Here is a 21,109-nt window from a genome sequence, read left to right as displayed (position 1 = left end):
GAGAAGAGCCTAACTTTTTCTGAAGGAGTGAAAATCACAGGTCACATACAAAAGATTGAGAATCAAAATACCATCAGATTTCTTAATAGCAAAATTGGAGGTTATAAGACAGTGGAACAATGCCTTCAAAATTGTGAGGAAAATAACTTCTAATTTATAGCTGCTTCCCCAGCTAAACTGTTTAGATGAGGCTAGTATAAAGATATGCCAAGTCTCAGAAAATTTATTTCCCACTTACCCATCTAAGAAAGTTACCAGAGGATATGCTCCACCAAAACAAGGAAGTAAACAATAACGAGGAAGATATGGGATGCAGGGGAGTGACAAATGGAATCCAAAAGAGGATGGAGAAGGAAAAATCTCTGGAAAAGAGCTGTACATCAGGCCTAGGGAACATCTAGACCAGATTGAGGCAGGAGTTGAGGGACTCTAAGAAGGATTTCCCCAAGAAAAATGGAAACTGATGGATAATCTGATACATTCAAGTAACTTTAAGCAATAATTAAACCTCTGGAGAAGAGTTTAGTGATAAAAATACAGAAATTACTGATAAATATACAGAAAACTGAGCAAATGAAGAAATTAAATCCTTATTAACTCTAGAGAAAGCAAAAACATTGTGCAAAAAGGAAATGTAACCAAAGTATACTGCATGATACAGCTGTGAATAGTATTTGCTTAGCAATACTATTATATAATCATATATGTAGTCAGACAATGTACATATTGTCTGATTATCTAACCAAAAATTATGATATAACTATATTGGGAAGAGGAGTGTGAGAGAAAATGAGTGTTTGTATGTGGACCTAATCCCCTTTTTTTTCCATAACAGAAAGCTAATAGATAATATCTAATGTGGAAAAATTTTAAAAATAGTAGTATGAGTATATCTTTAGAGCTAGAGAGGTACCAGAAGAAAGCAGTAAACAAATGGTGAGAGTGGTTGCTTCTGGAAATATGGGATTAGGGGTGAGGAGATGAGAAACATGAAATTGCTGTTTTTGTTATAATCTTTATGGAGCTATGTGACCTTTTAAACCATGGATCTGTATATCTTAAATAAAAGTAAAAATTAACTTTAAAAGTGCATAGCAGTAATGTTTCTTTCCTATCTGTGAGAGTAGAAATAGTGTTTGAAATCATTCACAAAGAAATCTATATCTGCCTGGGTAGCAACCTGAGCTGTCAGCTGCCATAGCTTGTCGGGTTTCCCCCCACTCTTTATGTTTTCTAAATTAGAAAATCTTACTCAGAATTATAGGTTGTTGGGAAGCTTTGACAGATATTTTGGCCTTTTAGGTCAAATGCAGATCCAGAAATTATGGAGAGAGTTCTCTCCAAAGGCTATTTTCAGTGTTTCACCAGAGGACAAGTGTCCCAGCTTAGTGCCACTGAAAGCTAGAAGGTTAAAGTTCTCGGTTTGGGAGACAGCAGCTGATGGAGTCACATCCTCTCTCTGGTGACATTTGGCTCACAAGGTATTTCTGCATGTTCAGTTGTAGCATTTGGATGTGATTTTTAATATGCAAAGACATATCTTAAGTGTTTTTCCTGATGAATGAAGAAAAGCATTGGTACTGGGGAAAAGTCAAACTCTCAGCCACTGAGCCATTTGCACCACTGTTAAGTTTTAAGAAGTCATGATGTCTAATCATTTAAAAATTCTGATATTTAGACCCTGAAGTCAAAGATCCAGACTATTCAAAATCCTAAATGTACTCCTGAGACATGCCGTGTGTATTCACAGAAATAGTCATTTTAAAAGATTTAATATCTTGCTGGAAAACACTGCAAACCTTTTCTTGCTTGCCAGCCAGAGCAATTCAGTGTAGAAAAGCATCCTGTACTCACTTGTTTCAGCCCTGTAGGCTGAAGAAACATATACTAAGTGGTCACAATCAGTTTGTAATCACAACTTCCATGATGTCCCTCAACAGCGAATCAGGGCTGGAAGTATGCTATGGACCCTCACTACTTTCACAAATAATGTACATACCACATTGGAAGCAACATCTTCCATTGGTATAGCGATGCCCTTCCTTGCTGACCATCTAGCTGGAGCTTCTTCAATATCAATTCAGCTATCTTTTCTTTTCTTTCTTTTTTTTTTTTTTTTTGCGGTACGCGGGCCTCTCACTGTTGTGGCCTCTCCCGCTGTGGAGCACAGGCTCCGGACGCGCAGGCTCAGTGGCCATGGCTCACGGGCCTAGCCGCTCCACGGCATGTGGTATCTTCCCAGACCGGGGCATGAACCCGTGTCCCCTGCATCGGCAGGCAGACTCTCAACCACTGCGCCACCAGGGAAGCCCTATCTTTTCTTTTTAATTGTAGTAAAATACATATAAAATTTACTACTTTACCCACTTTTAAGTATACAATTCAGTGGCAATAAGTGCATTCACAAAATTGTGCAACCATAACCACTATCCATCTCCAGAACTTTTTCATCATCCCAAACAGAAACTCTGTACTCATTAAACAACTACTCCCCATTCCTCCCTCCCCTGCTCCCTGGCAACCTCTGTTCTACTTTCTGTCTCCATAAATTTGCCTATTCTAGGTACCTCACATAAGTGGAATCATACAATATTAGTCCTTTTTTTGTCTGACTAACTTTACTTAGCATAATATTTTAAAGGTTCATACATGTTGTGGCATATATCAGAATCTCATTCATTTCTCAAGCTGAATATTCTGTTGTATGCACCTACCACATTTTATTTATCCATTTATCTGTTGATGGACATTTATCCATTTAGCTGTTGATGGGACATTTGGAAACAACCTTTTGACTACAGTGAATAATACTGCTATGAACATTGGTGTAGAAGCTAACATCCCTTTTTAACTCTGTTTCATAGTTTACAAACTAATCTTTAATTAAACCAGAAATCTCATCTTTTAAAATCAGCTTCATGATAAATAGGACAAAAAGTCATTGATCACTTCTCTCTCACATATATGGTGAAACTGTACTGACAACTGATTTATTCACAATTTTATTCAACTATAAAGTACAATGTCTGCTTGTTTATATACATAAGAGTCATTGATTTTTAAATGCCAGTCACATTATAAGAAATCCAATATTTCTGATGAAGGAATTCTATCGATTATTTCTCGCTTTTTTTCCAACTACAATATTTGCCATTGATTTTGAAGCTGGTTTCATATCTTACTGGCAAGGGTATAATTGTGCTTGTTTTTGCTATGAGGGCAAATGATGACTCTATAGTTTTCATGTCTTTCAACTTTTAACATCAAATTTTGACAATTTTGTACTGGAAATCCTTATTTTATATTTGTACTAGAGACAGTCAGTTGGTTTAAAAGTGAGGTTGATAAACTTTATTAGAAAATAATATGGAAGTTTTGGTAGCTTTCTATTATTACTTGATAAAATGTTGAGATAATAACTTAGATACTAGAACAAAAGGCTCATTGATCCAATAAAATTTAATTATCATTATTCATTGTCATGCTCCCTTTTTTATTTATTTTTTATCAGCTTTTGTGAGATTATCCACAACCATTGTCCACTTGTCTCATGACATACAGATTCAAGCTTTATGTCTGTGACAGAGTCCATTCATTACTTACAGGATTTATTTTTCTATTTTCATCACTATTGTTATATTTCTGCAAACCACTTTTGAAATGATGGTTCATTTTCTGAACTGTAATATTATGTAGTGGTAAAGATGAGAAATGCAAGTTTAACAAATGTAAATGTAATATCATAGGACAATAAAATACATTAGTTAAGATAAAGTACCCATGATTAATTCCATGTTAACCAGTATGAACTGTCAGTCCTTGAAGTTCATACACTGCTCTAAAGAACACGAAAAGTCAGAAATTCTATGTAAATTACAAATAATCTTACATTTCAGGTTTTTAAATTATCTGTGCATAAAATGATTGCATTGCTTTTTCTTCTGAATCTGTCACATTTTTTAGGGGCTACTGAGAGACTTCTAGTGACCAGTAGAGATCCTTCTATTACTTATTGAGAAATGCTGCAGGGGATAGAGAGCTGAATTGCTCTGCAGAACAGAGTGAGAATTTGGAGTTCTCAGGGACAAGAGAGAAAGAAGACAGTGAGGCAGAGAGATGGAAAAGCAACCCAAAGGGACAGTTTATGAGAGAAGATTATAAGTCAGCCTCATTCACCAAGATAGGTCAAATGAAGTGCTGGCAAACTGAATCTAGCATTGATTAAGCTAGAACCATTAAAAGAGATTAGCAAATTTATTAATGTAAACTACAATATTAACAGATAAAAGACTATTTGATAATCTTAATAAATACAGAAATATTGATAGAAACCAACACTCATTCAAAATGAAACTCTTAAACCAGAAGTGAAAAGAAATTCCCATAACTTGATAAGGAGTAATTATGAGAATCCCATAATTATCATGATAATAGTGAAATACTACATGCATATTATTTAGAATCAAGAACAAAAGAAATATGCTCACTATTATAGCTTCAATTCAGCATTGTGATGAAAGCCCTGGCCAGTTCAATAAAACAGGAAAAATAAACAAGTGGTATAAGAATCATAAAGGAAGAAACAAGTTCATCATTATTTGCAGATGATATACTTGTTTAAGTACGAATTGTTAAAGAGTTCTGCAAGGTTGCTGAATGCAAAACCAATGTACAGAAATTTAATAACATTAATTTATTTTATCAATAAAAATAAATATTCAAAAGGGCAAGCAAAATGATATATAATGTACCTAGAGATAGGATATGTAAGAACTTTATAGAAGATGTCAAATGTTATGGAGGAATATAAAAGAAGGCATATATATATTAGGAGATACAATTATATATGTCATTGTGGCAGTTCTTCCTGTGGTAATAGATAAATTCAATGCATTTACAATCAAAGTTTCAACAGAGTTGTAAGACAAGAACTTGAAAATCTGACCCTTAAATTGATATGGAAAAGTAAAGAAACAGGAAGAACCAAGATAATTTTAAAGAAGACAAATAAGGAGGGGTGCTATGATCAACCAGGTCAAATCTTATTATAAAGCTTTTAGATTGTATGGTGTTGACTCAGGAGTGACAAATAGCTTACTAGGAAAACAGACTTGAGTATGCATGGGAATCTGGTGCATGACAGAGGTAGTAGAAGGAATCACTAGAGAAATGATAATCTATTAAAATTGGTGTTAGAATAATCTTTATGGAAAAATATGAGAAGCCTATCACATATCATACACATACACTCAAAAGTCTGGGAGGATGAATTATCTAAATGTAGAAAGAAATATGACTTTTAGAAGGAAATACAGGAGAATATATTATGGAATGTTAGATAGCAGTAAAATATATATGAAATGGATACATACATACATAGTGTTTTTAAAAATTTTTTTCTTCCCTAGAAATTTTATAATTTTAGTTTGGTTTTTTTTTTTTCCATCTAAGAGTTCTCTAAAAGAGGTTTTAAAAATTATCAAGTGGAAAGGTCTCTTTTTTTTTCTAATTTTGTTATTATTTTCTCATTTTATTGTAGTGTGATCAGAGAATATTTTCTTTATTATTTTACTCTTTGGATCTTGTTAAGGTTTTGTTGTTTAATATCGGTCAATTTGTATAGTTATTTTTCAGGGAATATAGTTTGAAAGATATTAATTAGATCTATCTTATTCTGTTACTCCAGTTATCTGTATCTTTACATACTGTTTTATACATTTGATCTGTCATAGGGCTGAAAGAAATTAATTACACTTCCCTATCCCTACAATATTCTTGTCTATTTTTGTCTATTTTATTCTTGTATATAATTTTTGGTTTATAAACATTGTTGCCACATTATTTGTTGCAAATATATACATTACTGTTTATGGATTATTTAGCATTACAAAGTGTCATTTTTGTCCTGTTTAATAATTTTTGGCCTAAATTCTACCTTCTCTGATGTTAAGATCATGCCTCCTGCTCTGTTTGCCTTTGCCTATATCTTTGCCCATTCTTTAATTTTGACCTTTCTGTATCACTTTGAGTGGTATATTTTTTAGTCAACATAGAGTTCAATACTGCTTTGCTATATAACATGACTTTTTTTTTAAACAGGTGAGTAAAATCCATTTATATTTATTGACATGATAGATTTATTTGATCTTTGTTTATATTACTTTGCGTTATGTTTTTTATTTATTTATTTTTGGCTTCATTGGGTCTTCATTGCTGCGTGCAGGCTTTCTCTAGTTGTGGCGAGTGGGAGCTACTCTTCGTTGCGGTGCAAGGGCTTCTCATTGTGGTGGCTTCTTTTGTTGCGGAGCAAGGGCTCTAGGCGAGTGGGCTTCAGTAATTGTGGCTCACGGGTTCTAGAGCGCAGGCTCAGTAGTTGTGGCGCACAAGCTTATAGTTGCTCCGTGTCATGTGGGATCTTCCCAGATGAGGGTTCGAACCTGTGTCTCCTGCATTGGCAGGCATATTCTTAACCACTGTGCCACCAGGGAAGTCCTTGTGTTATGTTTTTAATAGTTTTTAAAATATTTCATTGTCTGATATTTTTTATTTGCTTTACTTTTTTCTGTATGATTCTGAATTTAGAAGAGTTTCTATTTTAGTTCTGGTAGTTGCCTTAAAATATACATTTATAATCAAAACTATGTAATACATTGCCTTTACTATGCTATCTCTTTAAATAATATCTCTGATTTCCATTAATTCTCTTTCCTTTTCCCTCTGTTTTATCCATCATCGGACTGTATTAATAATATCTTTTTCCTGCTTACCTTTGTACTGTTAAATGTAATTATTCTTCATTTCTTGATGTATCAACTTTAAAGAATGCTCTTTAATTTCTTGCTACTACAGAAGTGACAATAAGTGAACATCCTCTGCTCCCATGTTCTTCCCTCTTTCTAGTCCCAGTTTTTGCTATTTGTACCATGTCAACATTTTCAGGGCCTCTGGAGTTTTAGGGGGTAAAATGACTTGATCCTCATTTTTATCCCCCTCTGCAGGCACTGTCATTTAACAAGCCCTCGTCTGCTGAGTCATTTACCGTCCTCCACCCACTTTCGGTCTTCTGAGATTGTTTTGACATCTTTTGTGCTCTGTGCTTTCCTTTCTACTTCTCTTTGTTCTTGTATATTTATACTGTTCTTATTCCCATGCTGTCATTTCATTGGCATTTTGAGAGGGTCGGGGTAAAACATATTCATGCTATTTTCCATATTTAACCAGAATCCCCAAATAACTCTTACTTTTGATAGAAAATGCTTTGCATTAGAAGTTTAAAAGGATAGAAATTTTACATGCTATATCATCTTAGTATATATATGTGTGTGTGTGTATATATATATATATATAGAGAGAGAGAGAGAGAGAGAGAGAGAGGTAATAAACTACAATTCTAACAACAATTTATCTACATAGTTACTGTCTTCTGACATATTTTTCAGTATTCTGTATTTAATGCAATGGCCATTTATTTTAAATTTATTTTGTTTTGAAGCTTTTCATTATGATATGTAACATACATAATGAAAATGCACATGAAACAAAAATTAGTTGTAAAATGAATGCTTGTGTATTAGTCAGCTTAGGCTGCCATAACAAAATACCACAGATTGAGTAGTTAAACAACAAATATTTACTTTCTCACAGTTGTAGGGGCTGGTGCCAGTGTGGTCAGGTTCTGGTGAGAGCCCTCTTCCTGGCTTGCTAATGGCTATTTCTGGCTGTGTCCTCACATGGTAGAGAGAGAGTTCTGGTGTCCACTCCTCTCTTATAAAGGTATCAGGTCTACTGGGTCACAGCTCTGCCCTTATGACCTTATTTAACCTTTATCGCTTCCTTAAAGGCCCCTTCTCCTGTACAGTCACATGGGGGGCAATTAGGGCTTCAACACATGAACTTGGGGGGACATTATTCAGTCCAGAGCAGCTGTGTGACAACTAGTCATGTCACAAAATGGAACAATTTGAACACCCATAACCTCCTGCCCTAGAGGTTACTACTATCCTAATTTTTGATATTTTTTTCTTGCCTTTTTTATTTATATTTTTACCTCCTGAGTATGCATTCCTAAACAAAATAGTTAAGTTTTGCTTGTTTTTGAATTTTCATATAAATGGAATTATATTTTTGTAATCTTTTGTGTCTGGCTTTTTTTGTTCAATATTATGTTCCTAAGACTCATTCTTGGTGTTGTGTGGAGGTATAGTTTATTCATATTCATTGCTATACATTATCCCCCTTTAAGAATATAACAGATACTTAATATACTCAAAAATGTATGGACATTTTGGTTGTTTCCAATTTTTGACTTTTATGTGGAATGTTCATGAACTTTTTGCAGCTGTATCCTGGTGCCCATAAGTACATATTTCTGTTGAGTGTATGTACCTAACAGTATAATTAAAAGATCACAGTGTATGTGTGTTTTCACCTTTATTTGATAATATTCACTGCTTTCCAAAGAGGTTGTACAAATTTACATCCCCACCAGCAAGATATGAGTTTCTGTTGCTCCATATCTTTCTCAATATTTGGTACTGTCACAATTTAGAATTTTCCTCATCTGATGAGGGTATAGTAATGTCTCAATGTGATTTTATTCACATCTCCTTGATTAAGAAAAAAGTTAAGAATATTTTCATATGTTTATTGACTATTTGGATTTCTACTTTTATGAAATATCTATTTAATTTTTTGCTCATTTTCCAGTTGGTTGCTCTGACACATTTCTAATCAATTTGTAGGGGCTCATTATTCTGGATGTACACACTTTTGAGGTATATGTGTTGCAAATGTCTTCTACTCAGTAGGCTTACTTTTTCACTCTCATAAAGTTGTCTTCTGATGAACAGAAATTCTTAATTTTAACATCCTAAAATGTATCAGTGTTTTCCTCTGCGGTTAGTGCTTCTTATACCATATGTAATAAATCTTTCCCTAACCTGAGGTCATGAGACTTCTCTGTGGTTTTTGTTGTTTTTTTAGTTTTTTTGGTTTTTTTTTCGGTATGTGGGCCTCTCACTGCTGTGGCCTCTCCCGTTGCGGAGCACAAGTCTCCGGACGCGCAGGCTCAGTGGCCATGGCTCACGGGTCCAGCCACTCCGCGATATGTGGGATCTTCCCAGACCGGGGCACGAACCTGTGTCCCCTGCATCGGCAGGCGTACTCTCAACCACTGCACCCCAGGGACGCCCAGTTGTTTTTTTTTTTTAAACCTTCAAAAAGCTTGATGTCTTTGTCTTTCAGAAAGAAATTTAGATCTTAATCCACCTAGAACTGATTTTTGTGTTTGGTGTAAAATTGGATGTTTAATGTAATTTTTCTGTTGGGATTCCTAATTCTTCAGCATCATTTACTGAACACTGCCCTTTCCCTGCTGTTTTGCAGTGCCACTTTTGTCAGCAATTCAAGGTTTGTATGTGCATTGGCCTGGTTATGGGCCAACTATTCTGTTCCACTGGTCTGACTAATCTTACACCAATGGCATACTGTTTCAATCATTAGAGATTATAGTAAATCTTGATATCCAGTAGAGCACATTATTTTCTCCTACCTTGTTTTTCTGTCTCAAAAGTGTCTTGGCTATAATTGGCTCTTTGCATTTTCATATAAATCTTAGAGTCAGTTTGTCAAGTTATATTAAAAAAAGCCTGTTGGGAGCTTCACTGGTGGCGCAGTGGTTGAGAGTCTGCCTGCCGATGCAGGGGACACGGGTTCGTGCCCCGGTCCGGGAAGATCCCACATGCCGTGGAGCGGCTGGGCCCATGAGCCATGGCCGCCGAGCCTGCGCGTCCGGAGACTGTGCTCCGCAACGGGAGAGGCCCGCGTACCACACACACACACACAAAAAGCCTGTTGGGATTTTCACTGGAATCACGTTAAATTTATTAGTCATTTTGGGGAGCCTTACAATATTGTGACTTTGAATCTAAGAATACAATATATCTCTCCATTTTGGGGGTTTCTGTAATATTAATATTTTTATAATTTTCTTTTTAGGGATTTTACTCATACTTTGATAGTCTTATCTCTAGAAACTTGATATTTTTAACTGCCAGTGTAAATGGTATTCTTAAAAACTATTTTATTTTCTGTTTGTTGCTAGTATATATATACAATTGATTTATGTATATTAATTTGTACCTAGCTACTTTTCTATACTCTCTTATTAATTCTAATAGTTTACCTCTAGATTACATTGGCTATTTTATGTACATAATTATATTATCCATAAATCATGGCATCTTTGGTACTTCTTATTTTTTTCTTTGAATTTTATTTTTTTATACAGTGGGTTCTTATTAGTTATCTATTTTATACATATTTCTTTTCTTATTCTTATACCTTTTATTTCTCTTCCTTGCTTTACTACACTGGCTAGGATCTCCTTTACAAAGCTGAATACAACTGGTGTAACAGAGATCTTTGCTTTTTTTCCTTCTGATGTCAAAGAGAAAGCTTGCTGTGGTTCACAATTAAGTATGATGTTTACTCCTTTCTTTAAAGTGGTTACCCTTTATCAGAGTACAGCAGTTCCCTTCTACTTCTACTTTTCTAAGAGTTTTTAATCATAAACAGATATCAAACTTTATCAAATGAATTTTCAGCATCAATTAATATGACCACTTTATTTTTCTTCTTTATTAATAGAAATAGAACATATTTTCTATTGTGGCATGTATTAATTTACAGTCAGCAAAAGACAAAAATTACAAAGTTGGAAAAAGAGAAAGCTCTACAAAGCTCCTGTTATTATACCAAAAATATGCCCTGCTTGAGCTGGGCCGGGGGCAACCGTCCCAGATGGTTTGGTGAAGAATGTTTTTGGAAAGGCCTCACAGTCTGAAACTACAGAGATTCTATTATTAACCCAGGGAGATAGAATAATCTCAGGAATTTTATGGTCACTTTGAGGTACACAAGCCAACAGCTTCATTCATGGGTTATTTTCTGAATATGTTCAAGAACCATTTGTTCTTGGTTCTGCATCTCTTTCTCTTTCTGAGTAGGACTTCCCTCAACTGCATTCAGGTGTGCACCTAACAGGTGAGAGGGGGGAGGCAGGGGGTTCATCTGCCCTGGCCACCCCAGACTAGTGAAATCAGACCCTCTGGGGCTGGGACCCAGGCATTAATATTTTTTAAATCTCCCCAGGGGATTCCAATGGGCAGCCAAGGTTGAGAACCACTCATCTATAGCTCTTTGAAGCTGAATATCATATGTGTGTTTATGAAACAAAGTCCACAGAGAAGATATCTAAGCATTGCAAAGTCAGATAGGCAATAGGATTCCACATTACCCAAATGAGACCCAGCAGGATGAATAAGAGAAAAAAGTCACCCAGTGAAGGAACAGAAGGAGAGGACAGAAAGGAAAGGCACAAGAATGACAGCAAATCTACTCACTCCATTCTCTCTGGAAGTTCGGTTTGGGTCATGCCCACACAATTGACCAAAATAGTGATGGTTATAAATAAACTGAACCACCTGAGAGGCCTGTGTTAAGGAAAAGCTGAGAGTCACCATGTTTTCCTGAGGTCACTTTTGATCGCCTTGATGCTGAATTGATTAAATCCATAACTCTTTAGCTAGGATCAACTTTATGTTCTTGTCACATAATAACAGCTGACACTGAGTGCCTACCCTCAGCTGAATACTTCGTCCACATTATTTCTAATACAACTAACCTACAGGTGGATATTATTACCTACACTTTGGAGCTAAGCAAACAGGCTGACAAAGCTTAAATATTTTTCCAAGGTCATATAGCTAGTCAACCATGGTGCTGAGATGTGGACTCAGATTGTCTGAAAATAGAACGCTGAGCAAGATGAAAATAAACAGAATCCCTTTTCCAAAATGTCCTTCTGCCCTGACACCTGTATTTTACTATACAATATGGCCTGAAATTTCATCCTGCAAATGTCTCTTTTTTCCTAAAAGACAAGGAGAATGCAGTAGCGCCTCCCTTATCCATGGTTTCATTTTCTGCAGTTTCAGTTACCTGTGGTCAATGGTGGTCTGAAAATAAGCTTTAAATTATCCACCATTCTGAGTTAATGTGATGACATTTCAGCCTTCCCACTCCCTCCCACGAGGGATCCCCAACCATCAACATTGTTTGCTTCTGACACCCAACCATCGACGTCATCATGGCTCCATGATCTGGGGTCACCCAAAGCACATGCTCCTCCCTCTGACTTATCATCAGGAGGTCAATAGTAGCCTAATGTCCTGTCACAATGGCTACATCATTCGCCTCTTCATCTCATCACGTGGGCATTTTATCATGTCACATCATCACAAGAAGAAGAAGAGTGAATACAGTACAATAAAGAGAGAGACCAGGGCTTCCCTGGTGGCGCAGTGGTTAAGAGTCTGCCTGCCGATGCAGGGGACACGGGTTCATGTCCCGGTCCGGGAAGATCCCACATGCCGCGGAGCCGCTAGGTCCGTGAGCCATGGCCGCTGAGCCTGCGCATCCGGAGCCTGTGCTCCGCAACGGGAGAGGCCACAACAGTGAGAGGCCCGTGTACCACAAAAAAAAAAAAAAAAAAAAAAAAAAAAAGAGAGGCCACATTCACCTAACTTTCATTACAGTATTTTGTTATAATTGCTCTATTTTTTTATTGTTGTTGTTAATCTCATACCTAATTTAATCTCTTGCTTAATTTATAAATCAAATTTTTTCATAGGTAGGTATGTATAGGGAAAAACATATAGGGTTCAGTACTGTCTGTGGTTTCAGGCATCCACTGGGGGTCTTGGAATGTATCTCCCATGGATAAGGGGGGACTTCTATACTCCTAGGAAGTTAGAGATAAGGGGAGGGCTACATGCTTTCATGGCAATCAGGTTCGTCAGATTGTTTTTCCAATTTAGCTGAGATCAGGCACACTGAGGAAATGGACCTCTGGTTAGGAATGGAGGCAGGCACAGGGGAGTAAAATGCCAGCTCAAGGAGAAGATTCCAAACAGGATTAGGCTGTTGAGGAGAACTCTGAATAGCAAGAGGGGAGAATCTTAAAGGAGAGGTTGGGGGCAGATTCATTACAAGAAGGGGATAGAGACACTGAAAAGTAAGGTGAGTGGAAGAGGGTAAATAGATGGGGCAGAAATGTTGGTGGCGAAGTCCAAAGATAGATTTCCCCCATTGGACATTTTTCTGAATTCCTAACAATTACTTCCTAAAGAAAACGCCTGAAGATATAAGCTTGACCTACAGAGTGAACCACTCATCTTTCATAATTTCAATTTGAGCAGAAGTATCTAAATCTATTTTAGTTTTCTTTAATGTGCCCTGTTTTACAGTTACTTAGGAACCCATCTATTTTGAAAAGGGAAATTCTACTAATTAAACCACATTTTCCTGTTGACTTGCAATTAAATTAAGAAATGTGTTCAGGTTGGGGGGAAATGTTAACCCAAGGATTAAATTAAAATCATATCCCCAACTCCACAAACCTTTAAAGAATTATGATATATTCTGATAATATTACTTGTGAAAACATTCAGAGCAAATTTGATTAGAATTATAATTTTGGTGAAATATTAATAATAGGAGATTGAGAATTCCATACCTTGAATAATATGTGGGGGGCTGGAGCTACAAAGTTCATGAGATTTAAATATATAAATTCAGACTTTTGTGAGAAGGAGACCCTTAACAGCTTTTCTGTCCAGCTGTGACTCCACCCAGCAATTATTTATTCATCAAATCTCAAGATAAAAGGAATATTTACTGGTTACTTGGTTCTTTAAAGGGGTTTTATTTCTAATTAGTTGTTTCTTACTTAACTAGATGTAATTCAACCAGGATGGATGAAAAGGAGTTTGTATATTTGCTGTTTTTCTTTATTTGTAATTTTTATGTAGTTGTATATTAAAAAAAAAACTATGTAGAGATGACATACTTAGAGAAAAAATTACCCTAATTCATTTCCATTAACTGCCTACTTCCTTATTGCTGATACTGCCCTAAGCAGGACACAGGCTGGACCTTTTAACTAGTTGTGTGACCTTGGGCAATTAATTTCATGCCTCTGAGTAACAGTAACATGTAAGATGGAGGTGCTAATCCCTTCTTCAAGGGTTTCTGTACCTATGACAGTGTTGATGCTTAGGAGGTATTTAGCAAATAGGAGCCTTTTTTTTTTTTTGCAGTACGCGGGCCTCTCACTGTTGTGGCCTCTCCCATTGTGGAGCACAGGCTCCGGACGCGCAGGCTCAGTGGCCATGGCCCACGGGGCCAGCCGCTCCGCGGCATGTGGGATCTTCCTGGACCAGGGCACGAACCTGTGTTCCCTGCATCGGCAGGTGGACTCTCAACCACTGCACCACCAGGGAAGCCCCTATTATTATTATTAAATACTCTTCTACAGCATTAGGAAAGCCGAGATTGAATTAAGAAAATATGATTCCCACTGGTTGGCCATAAAGGTAAAACATGTAAAGGGAAAATGTAATGTAGTGAGCTACCAGGTCACTAAGTGCTGTCCAGCAATCCAACAATCTACCCCAGAGTGCGAGGCGAGAGCCCTTCTACTAGACACCCGCTAAGAGGCTGGCTACCATCTGACAGGCAGCCGAGGCAAGGCTGGTCTTGCAAATCAACCTCCGAGAAACCAAGGCTGAATTTGTTATTAGGAACTTCCAATTTGGCCAGTCGCTAGGGAAGATCCTTGGAAACCAAGCCAAAGTCTCTTGTTTGTCCTAGTTTGGCTTGTCTTGAAAAAAAAAAAAAAAAGAAGAGAAAAGTTCGAGGCAGCTTCTGAAGCTACATAAAGCAATTAATTTAATACAGACATTTGACCAACGTATTTCTAACCATTACTACGTTCCTCAACGGCATGAACCTCAGACTACTGACATTTTTAACCTGCCAGTAGTTTGGGGGTAACGTGCTGTAGGCAGTACCCCATGACCAGTGGGGTCCCATTTAGACAATCTTCGCTCTGCCCGTTGCAGTCTGTTCTATTTGCCTTCTCAAGAGTTGATTTTTTGCCAAATAAACAATCACTCTCCAGCATGGCTAGGACACAGAATATCAACCCACACCTATCATATCTGCCCAAAGAAGCCTAGGGACCCTCTTACTGGTTATTATGTTGTGGGAAGAACAGGCCACATATGATGAGAATGTACCTGGGTGTATCAGCAATCTCCCCTTTTCAACTTGTGCATCCACACATGTGTCCAGACTGGTCTAGTTGAATCCCAGACCAGGTGTGGGTTGCATGAACACCTCCTCTGTCTTGGGACTGCTTTTGGGTGTTGAACACACTAAAAACACAAACTTTTTTTTTCAATTTGATGATCTCATTGTTTTAGGATTCAGTTGGAGGAAGGCTCTATTGTTAACCCCCAAAGAAGGTACGTGACACAGTGGGCACCGCTTGATTCTAACATGTGGAAGGAGCAACTGTGCAAAGGATATGAGTGGACAGACACTTTGATGGCTGTTCTTCTGATCAGGTTGAAAGGACTGAATAACCACAGGGCCCGAGTGGCACTAAACCGGGAAATGGTCCTCCCTTTGTTCAGCACCATAAATGTCTAAAACAAAACACAACATAAAGCTGATTCACTTTGTGTACAGCAGAAACTAACACAACATTGTAAAGCAATTATAATCCAATAAAGATGTAAAAAAAAAAAAAAAAAAAAACCACAACAGAGGGTGGATCTCCAGTGAGAAACATGCATCCTCCTCCAGCCATGGGTTTGAGCATAAGTGAGATCATCTCAGGCTCGGGAGCAAGTAGGGCTCTGGGAACCACGGGTCAATGAGAGGCAAATGGAGGGGCAGAGAGTAAGGGAGGATCAGGGGCTAAAAGCCATATCCTCACCCTTCTAGCAAGACCCCAGGCCCTGCGGCTGACTGTGCATCAAGATGGGCCTCTGAGATTGCCCAGTGAACAGGCAGCTGACCCAGGGTTGGTGAGATGCATCATGCCCAGGGAGAGGATTCTGGCAGCAGGGGGGTGAAGTTCTGGTTGCATTTAATTCCTCTTCTGATTAGTGGATCATCCCTGGTCTGTGATGGTCCTTCTGTTCTCCACCTCCTAGGTCTCCCCTTTTAAACCCTCTACTGGTTCCCTCCTCTGAGCATTTTGGGGGATAACAGCTCTCGGCAGGTGAGAGGAGAAAGTCATTTCAGGCCTTTTTTATTTTCTCTACAAACCATATTTGAGATGGCTGATTCCTGCCCCTCCCAACCCCCAAACATGCACACACCACTTTTTCAGCTGTATAGAACATCCAAGATAAAATACAAACAGGGTAATTGTCATGAAACTGTTTAAACTGGTGGTTCTCAAACTTTGATTTTAGGACCCTTTTGTACTCTTGAAAATTACTGAGGACCTTAATGATCTCTTGTTAATGTTTATACCTTTTTGCTTATACCATGTGTGTGTATGTATATATATGTGTGTATATATATGTTTGTACATGTGTGTGTGTATATATATATATATATATAATATTAGAAATTTAAAAAGATAGGACCTTTTAAAACACAGGAGTATACAAGCATACATTCCAGTAGCTGTTAGACAGATGTGATCCTCCATCAATAGCCTCTATGTTAACTATTGTATGTTCACAAAAGAATGTGAGTAAAAAAGACAAATGACATCTAAGTATTACTAAGAAATAGTTTTGAACTCCTGAACCCACTAAAAGGGTTTTGGGAACCCCAGGGGTTTTGAGATCATACTTGAGGACCACTGGTTTAAATCATCCTGATTTCGGTTCCCCTTCCCTATTCTACCCTCCCCCCAGCCTCAAGATCTCTGCTCCCCACTTGCATAGAAAGCCAACACCTCTGGAGATCTGAGGCCAGAACTCATCCAAGGGAATAGCCAACTTCCTCTGAAAACTCCACAGCAGTTGTCACTGCTTTTGAGGATTTGGATTTAATTAACCTCCACCGTGAACACCATAGAGATTCAAAGAGAGTATTGAGGAGGTGAATTAGATATATTTTTCACTAACTGAGTCCAGCTGACAGCCACATCACCCACGGTGCAGGAGGAATCCTGGGCTGGGTGGGACAGAGGTTTCCTCTCCCAGAGCTGAGAATGGCCATTCCGGCCAGTAGCCCTTACCCGGTGTGTGCTGTAGAAGGGGTCCAGATCCTCCAGTGGCTCCCCGACCAGCTCTGCTGGGAGCTCGCCATAGAACTTGGGCAGCTGGTTACACGCTTTCAAGTCAAGCTGGGGCCGAGTCTTCTCTTCCTGGTCCTTCTGTTTCTTGGACTTCTCTTTGGCTTTCTTTGCCTCCTGCTTAGCAGCAATTCGTTTTTCAATCTCCACCAGAGACTCTGGGGTGAATCGATGGAAGTTGGTAGTTTCCAGAGACTCAGAGGGGAATTCCATCTTCTCATTCTTCTTCAGGAAGAATTTATACTCTTATGAGAGTGGACATAACCACAGAGAAGTAACAGCCTGCCCACTGGCTCTCTCCCTCCCACCTTGCTTGCTAGAACTCTTCCCCCCCGACCCCCCACCTCTTCAGTTCCTTTCTTAACTCACACCGAGCTCCCCCAGGACCCCACTGCCCTGCAGCATTCTCGAGGGAGGCTGGTCAGTTCATCTTACTCCACATACCTCAGGGTGGTATCTATGCTGTCCATGAGCTTCTAGTCTTTGTTCCTTCATCATTTTTGTACCCCCTGCCCCCCACCAGATCCAGCCATACTGCCCTCTCTCCTCATTTCTATGACCACTGAGTAGCAGGCACTCTCCTGCATTCATCAAAGACGTTGGTACATGATCTACTTTATCTTGGGTCTCCTCCTACTTTCTGATCACAACCTTTTTTTATTGACATTTTCAATGCTTCTCCCCCTCTCTGAACTCCATTTGGACTCCCCAGGCTGCTTTCTCTTTGTCCGTGGCTTAACACTTCTTTCCATATCCAGATCAGATCCTGTGGTCCACCATTTTGACCACTCCCTTGTCCTTCTCCTAAATACCCAGCCTAGGTCAGTCTAAATGAGTTTAACTCAGGTTTCTCTGAATCTGTACTGTTGAGGGGTGATGAGGAACAACAATGTCACTTAGGAATCATATGGTTTCACTAGGCAGCAGTTTCTTCTAGTCTGATATTTCAAATACTGTTTGTCTTTCCTGACTGCTATTCCCCATTTCCCCTTCCAGTAAGACAATGACCACATTGCCTACCTCACGAAGAAAACACAGTTCCTTCAACTTCATGCCCCCAAACCTCCAACTTACCTGCAATCTACACCCTTCTATCTTCCCTCCTCCTGTTACAACAGGGAGAACATCACTCCTCATTCTGGCTAAGGCCAATCTTTTCCTTCTGTTTTGGATCTTATCCCTTCACTACCTCATTTCTCTTTCCTGACTTGTCTGCTGGTTCCCTCCTATCAGCCTTTAGAGATGCTCAAGTCTCCTTCAACTTTAAAAATTTTTACTTAGTACATAGCCCATTCAGTTCTTCCCTCTTCTCTCCTCCCATTCTCTGCTGAGTTTCATAAAGGACTCATTTCCACTCACTGTCTCTGGTCATTCTTCAGTTTTAGCAGCTTAACATCTGTGTCCACTACCTCACTAAAATGCCTCCTTGCAAGGGCAGCAGAGACCTTCTTCTGCCTAAATTCAGGGAGAACTCAGTTCTTATCTTGATGGGGTTATTGGTTATTTTGACTACTTCCTCCTTCTTGAAACACAGTCTGTCCTCAACTGCTCTGACACACTCAATCTCCTTTTCCTCACTTTCTCCCATATGTGACTATGACTCTAGGGGCTCTAAATTATGCTTTTTAAAATTCTGCATAATGATAATAATAATAATAACATCGATAGCTGATAATAACATTTACAGAGATTCACTATATTCCAGATTCTGGATTAAGCAATTTGCATGCATTAACATATTAACCATCACTGTACCCTATGAGGTATTATCTCTAATATATAAATGAGAAACTAGAGTGGCAAAATTAACTTCCCCAAGATCACATAGCTAATAAGTGGCAGGACAGGTACTCTCAATCCCAGGTCTGTCTGACACCACCTCCTGAGAGCATCTCATCCATACTCATGGCTTCAGTTCTCATGTATATGCAGATGACTCCTGAGTCTTTATCTCCAGCTCTTATTATGCCCATGGGGATCAGACCCAAATTTGGCATCTCCACTTGAATGTCTACTGGGTACCTCAAACTCAACATGTCCCGAACTGTACTTATTACCATCTCTCCACCCTTTCTAGTACCTGCCTCTCCTCTAAGACTCTCTCCCTCTGTGAATGGCCCCCAATAGCCTATTTCTGTGCTTGTCCATAACCTAGCTATCATCATGATGTCCTTTCTATTTCATTCCCACATCCAATAAGACATCCAGTGCTGTTGATTCCATCTCCTTAGTATCTTCTCTCCATGTCTCTTTAGCTTCTCCATCATACTGGTCGTTAAATCACTGTCATCCAATGACCCCCTATGTATATTTGCTTCCCCTTTAGTCCTTTTTCATCTATTCTCCAACTGTAACCAAATGATCTTTCTAAAATGCAAATATGGTTATATTATATTCTTATTTAAAATCCTTCTAAAGCTCCCCACAGCCCTCAAGATAACCCAAACTGTGTGCTTACCTCTCCAGCACTGTTTAGAGGCATACCATTTTTATTAGTTTCTCCTTGAGTCTGACCCATTCTTTTTCATTTTAAGACCTTTCCAGGTTCTATTTCCTTTGCCTGAAATTACTCCCCCACCTTGCTTTGCCTGATTAATCCCCTCTCATTCTTTTACTGTTGGTTTTCAGATAACTCCTCCATTTCTGACCCCATATGAAGTCTCTGTTAGGCTTCCCATTTTGTGCTGCTGTAACTCACTGTGTTTTCTCTATAAACCTCTGATTTGTAATTGCCATTTGCTTTTCTACTTCTCTCACTAAATTGTAAGCTCAGTGAGGGAACACATTTATCCCGTTCAGCACTGATTCTCCAGGCCATAGCATAGTGTCTGGCATTTAGTAAATACTCAGCAGATATTTATTAAATGAATAGTGGTTTTGAGTTTTAGGAAAAAGGGAAGAGAAAGCACTGGTACTTGGATTGTGAGACCAGGGTGGGCAGAAACTGACCATATTCCAAGTTACTGGGGGAAAAATGTGGTTTCTGTTCACTAACAGCTTGAGGCTGGTGTTCCTAAAATCCACCCTGATTTGGATAAAATTTGTTCTTCAAGGTGGAAGAAGAACAGTGAGGGCTGAAACCTGGAGGTCTATGGGGGTGAAGAGGTGTTGAACATTACAGAGATGCTATAGCCAGAAAGAAGAAGAACAAAATCTGTCAGTGTCATAGAAGAGCAGGAAGAGAAGTTTTAAGAACTGCTGAGCCTTATTCTAGGGGTGGGAATGGTTTTAGTCATGGGCATTCAGGGGGAGCATGAGTAAGTACCATGGGGTGGAAAGGATGTGACTATATCGCTTGATTTGTTGAAAGAGAGTGGTTGGGTATGGGTGTAACTACAAACATGATTAAACTAGTTATGAGGGCTATCCAAAAAGTAGAACCATGATAATAAGCTGCTTCAGGTTCTGCTTCCATGACTTGGATGCCTGGTGGAACAGCAAGCATATTATCAGGATGTCACTAGGACTGAGAATGTGGTTGGACATTTCATGGGTGGACTGTGAATGTGACTAAGCTGGTGCTGAGAAATAGTAACCAAGCGACTGGCACATCTGAGTGAAACTGTATTGTGCATGGTGCTGAGAGTGTGGTTAGGCTCTTTAGTTAGTGTAATGAGCAACCTAGCTAGCTTTAGCACTAGGGGTATTGCTGGGGTCTCTATGCTAATGGGAATATGGAATTAATTGTCCCGTTTTGAGGGATGTGGCCATATTAGTGAAGACTTAGAGCAGTCCCTAAAGCGTCAGCATTTTAGATAGTTGGTGATACTGATATGTGTCTATCTGAGCTGTCCATTGCCCTGAAACTTTTAATTGTTAGGCATCTGATTGGAGCAACAGGGAAACTGGACATGTGAGTAAGCTATCCAGAGAAGAGATAGAATTTGAAGTAGCGATGCCACTGGGAAAGTGCAATAAGCTGTTTCTGGTGATGAAGGTGAGACC

At 38.7% G+C, this 21,109-nt stretch overlaps 1 protein-coding gene across 1 annotated transcript in view; it reads right to left on the bottom strand.

Moving 5' to 3' along the window:
- SCN10A (sodium voltage-gated channel alpha subunit 10) overlaps window positions 1-19,829 on the bottom strand; it is an 81,427-nt gene extending 61,598 nt beyond the window's left edge. The window contains exons 1-3 of the mRNA XM_022563630.2: window positions 17,108-19,829; window positions 15,424-15,551; window positions 11,403-11,483 (exon numbers count right to left, since the gene is read on the bottom strand). Coding sequence (XP_022419338.1) covers window positions 11,403-11,483; window positions 15,424-15,551; window positions 17,108-17,377 — 479 coding nt within the window. The 5' untranslated portion in view covers window positions 17,378-19,829. The remainder of the gene's footprint in view (window positions 1-11,402; window positions 11,484-15,423; window positions 15,552-17,107) is intronic.
- Between the last annotated feature and the right edge of the window lie 1,280 nt (window positions 19,830-21,109).

This window comes from Delphinapterus leucas, chromosome 10, assembly GCF_059928025.1.
Source record: "Delphinapterus leucas isolate spDelLeu-1000000601 "Yukka" chromosome 10, BTC_Dleu_Yukka2, whole genome shotgun sequence".
In the NCBI taxonomy this organism is placed as follows: Eukaryota; Metazoa; Chordata; class Mammalia; order Artiodactyla; family Monodontidae; genus Delphinapterus; species Delphinapterus leucas.
The sequence above is the reverse complement of the archived record's forward strand: the minus strand, read 5'-3'. Positions and strand labels throughout refer to the sequence as shown.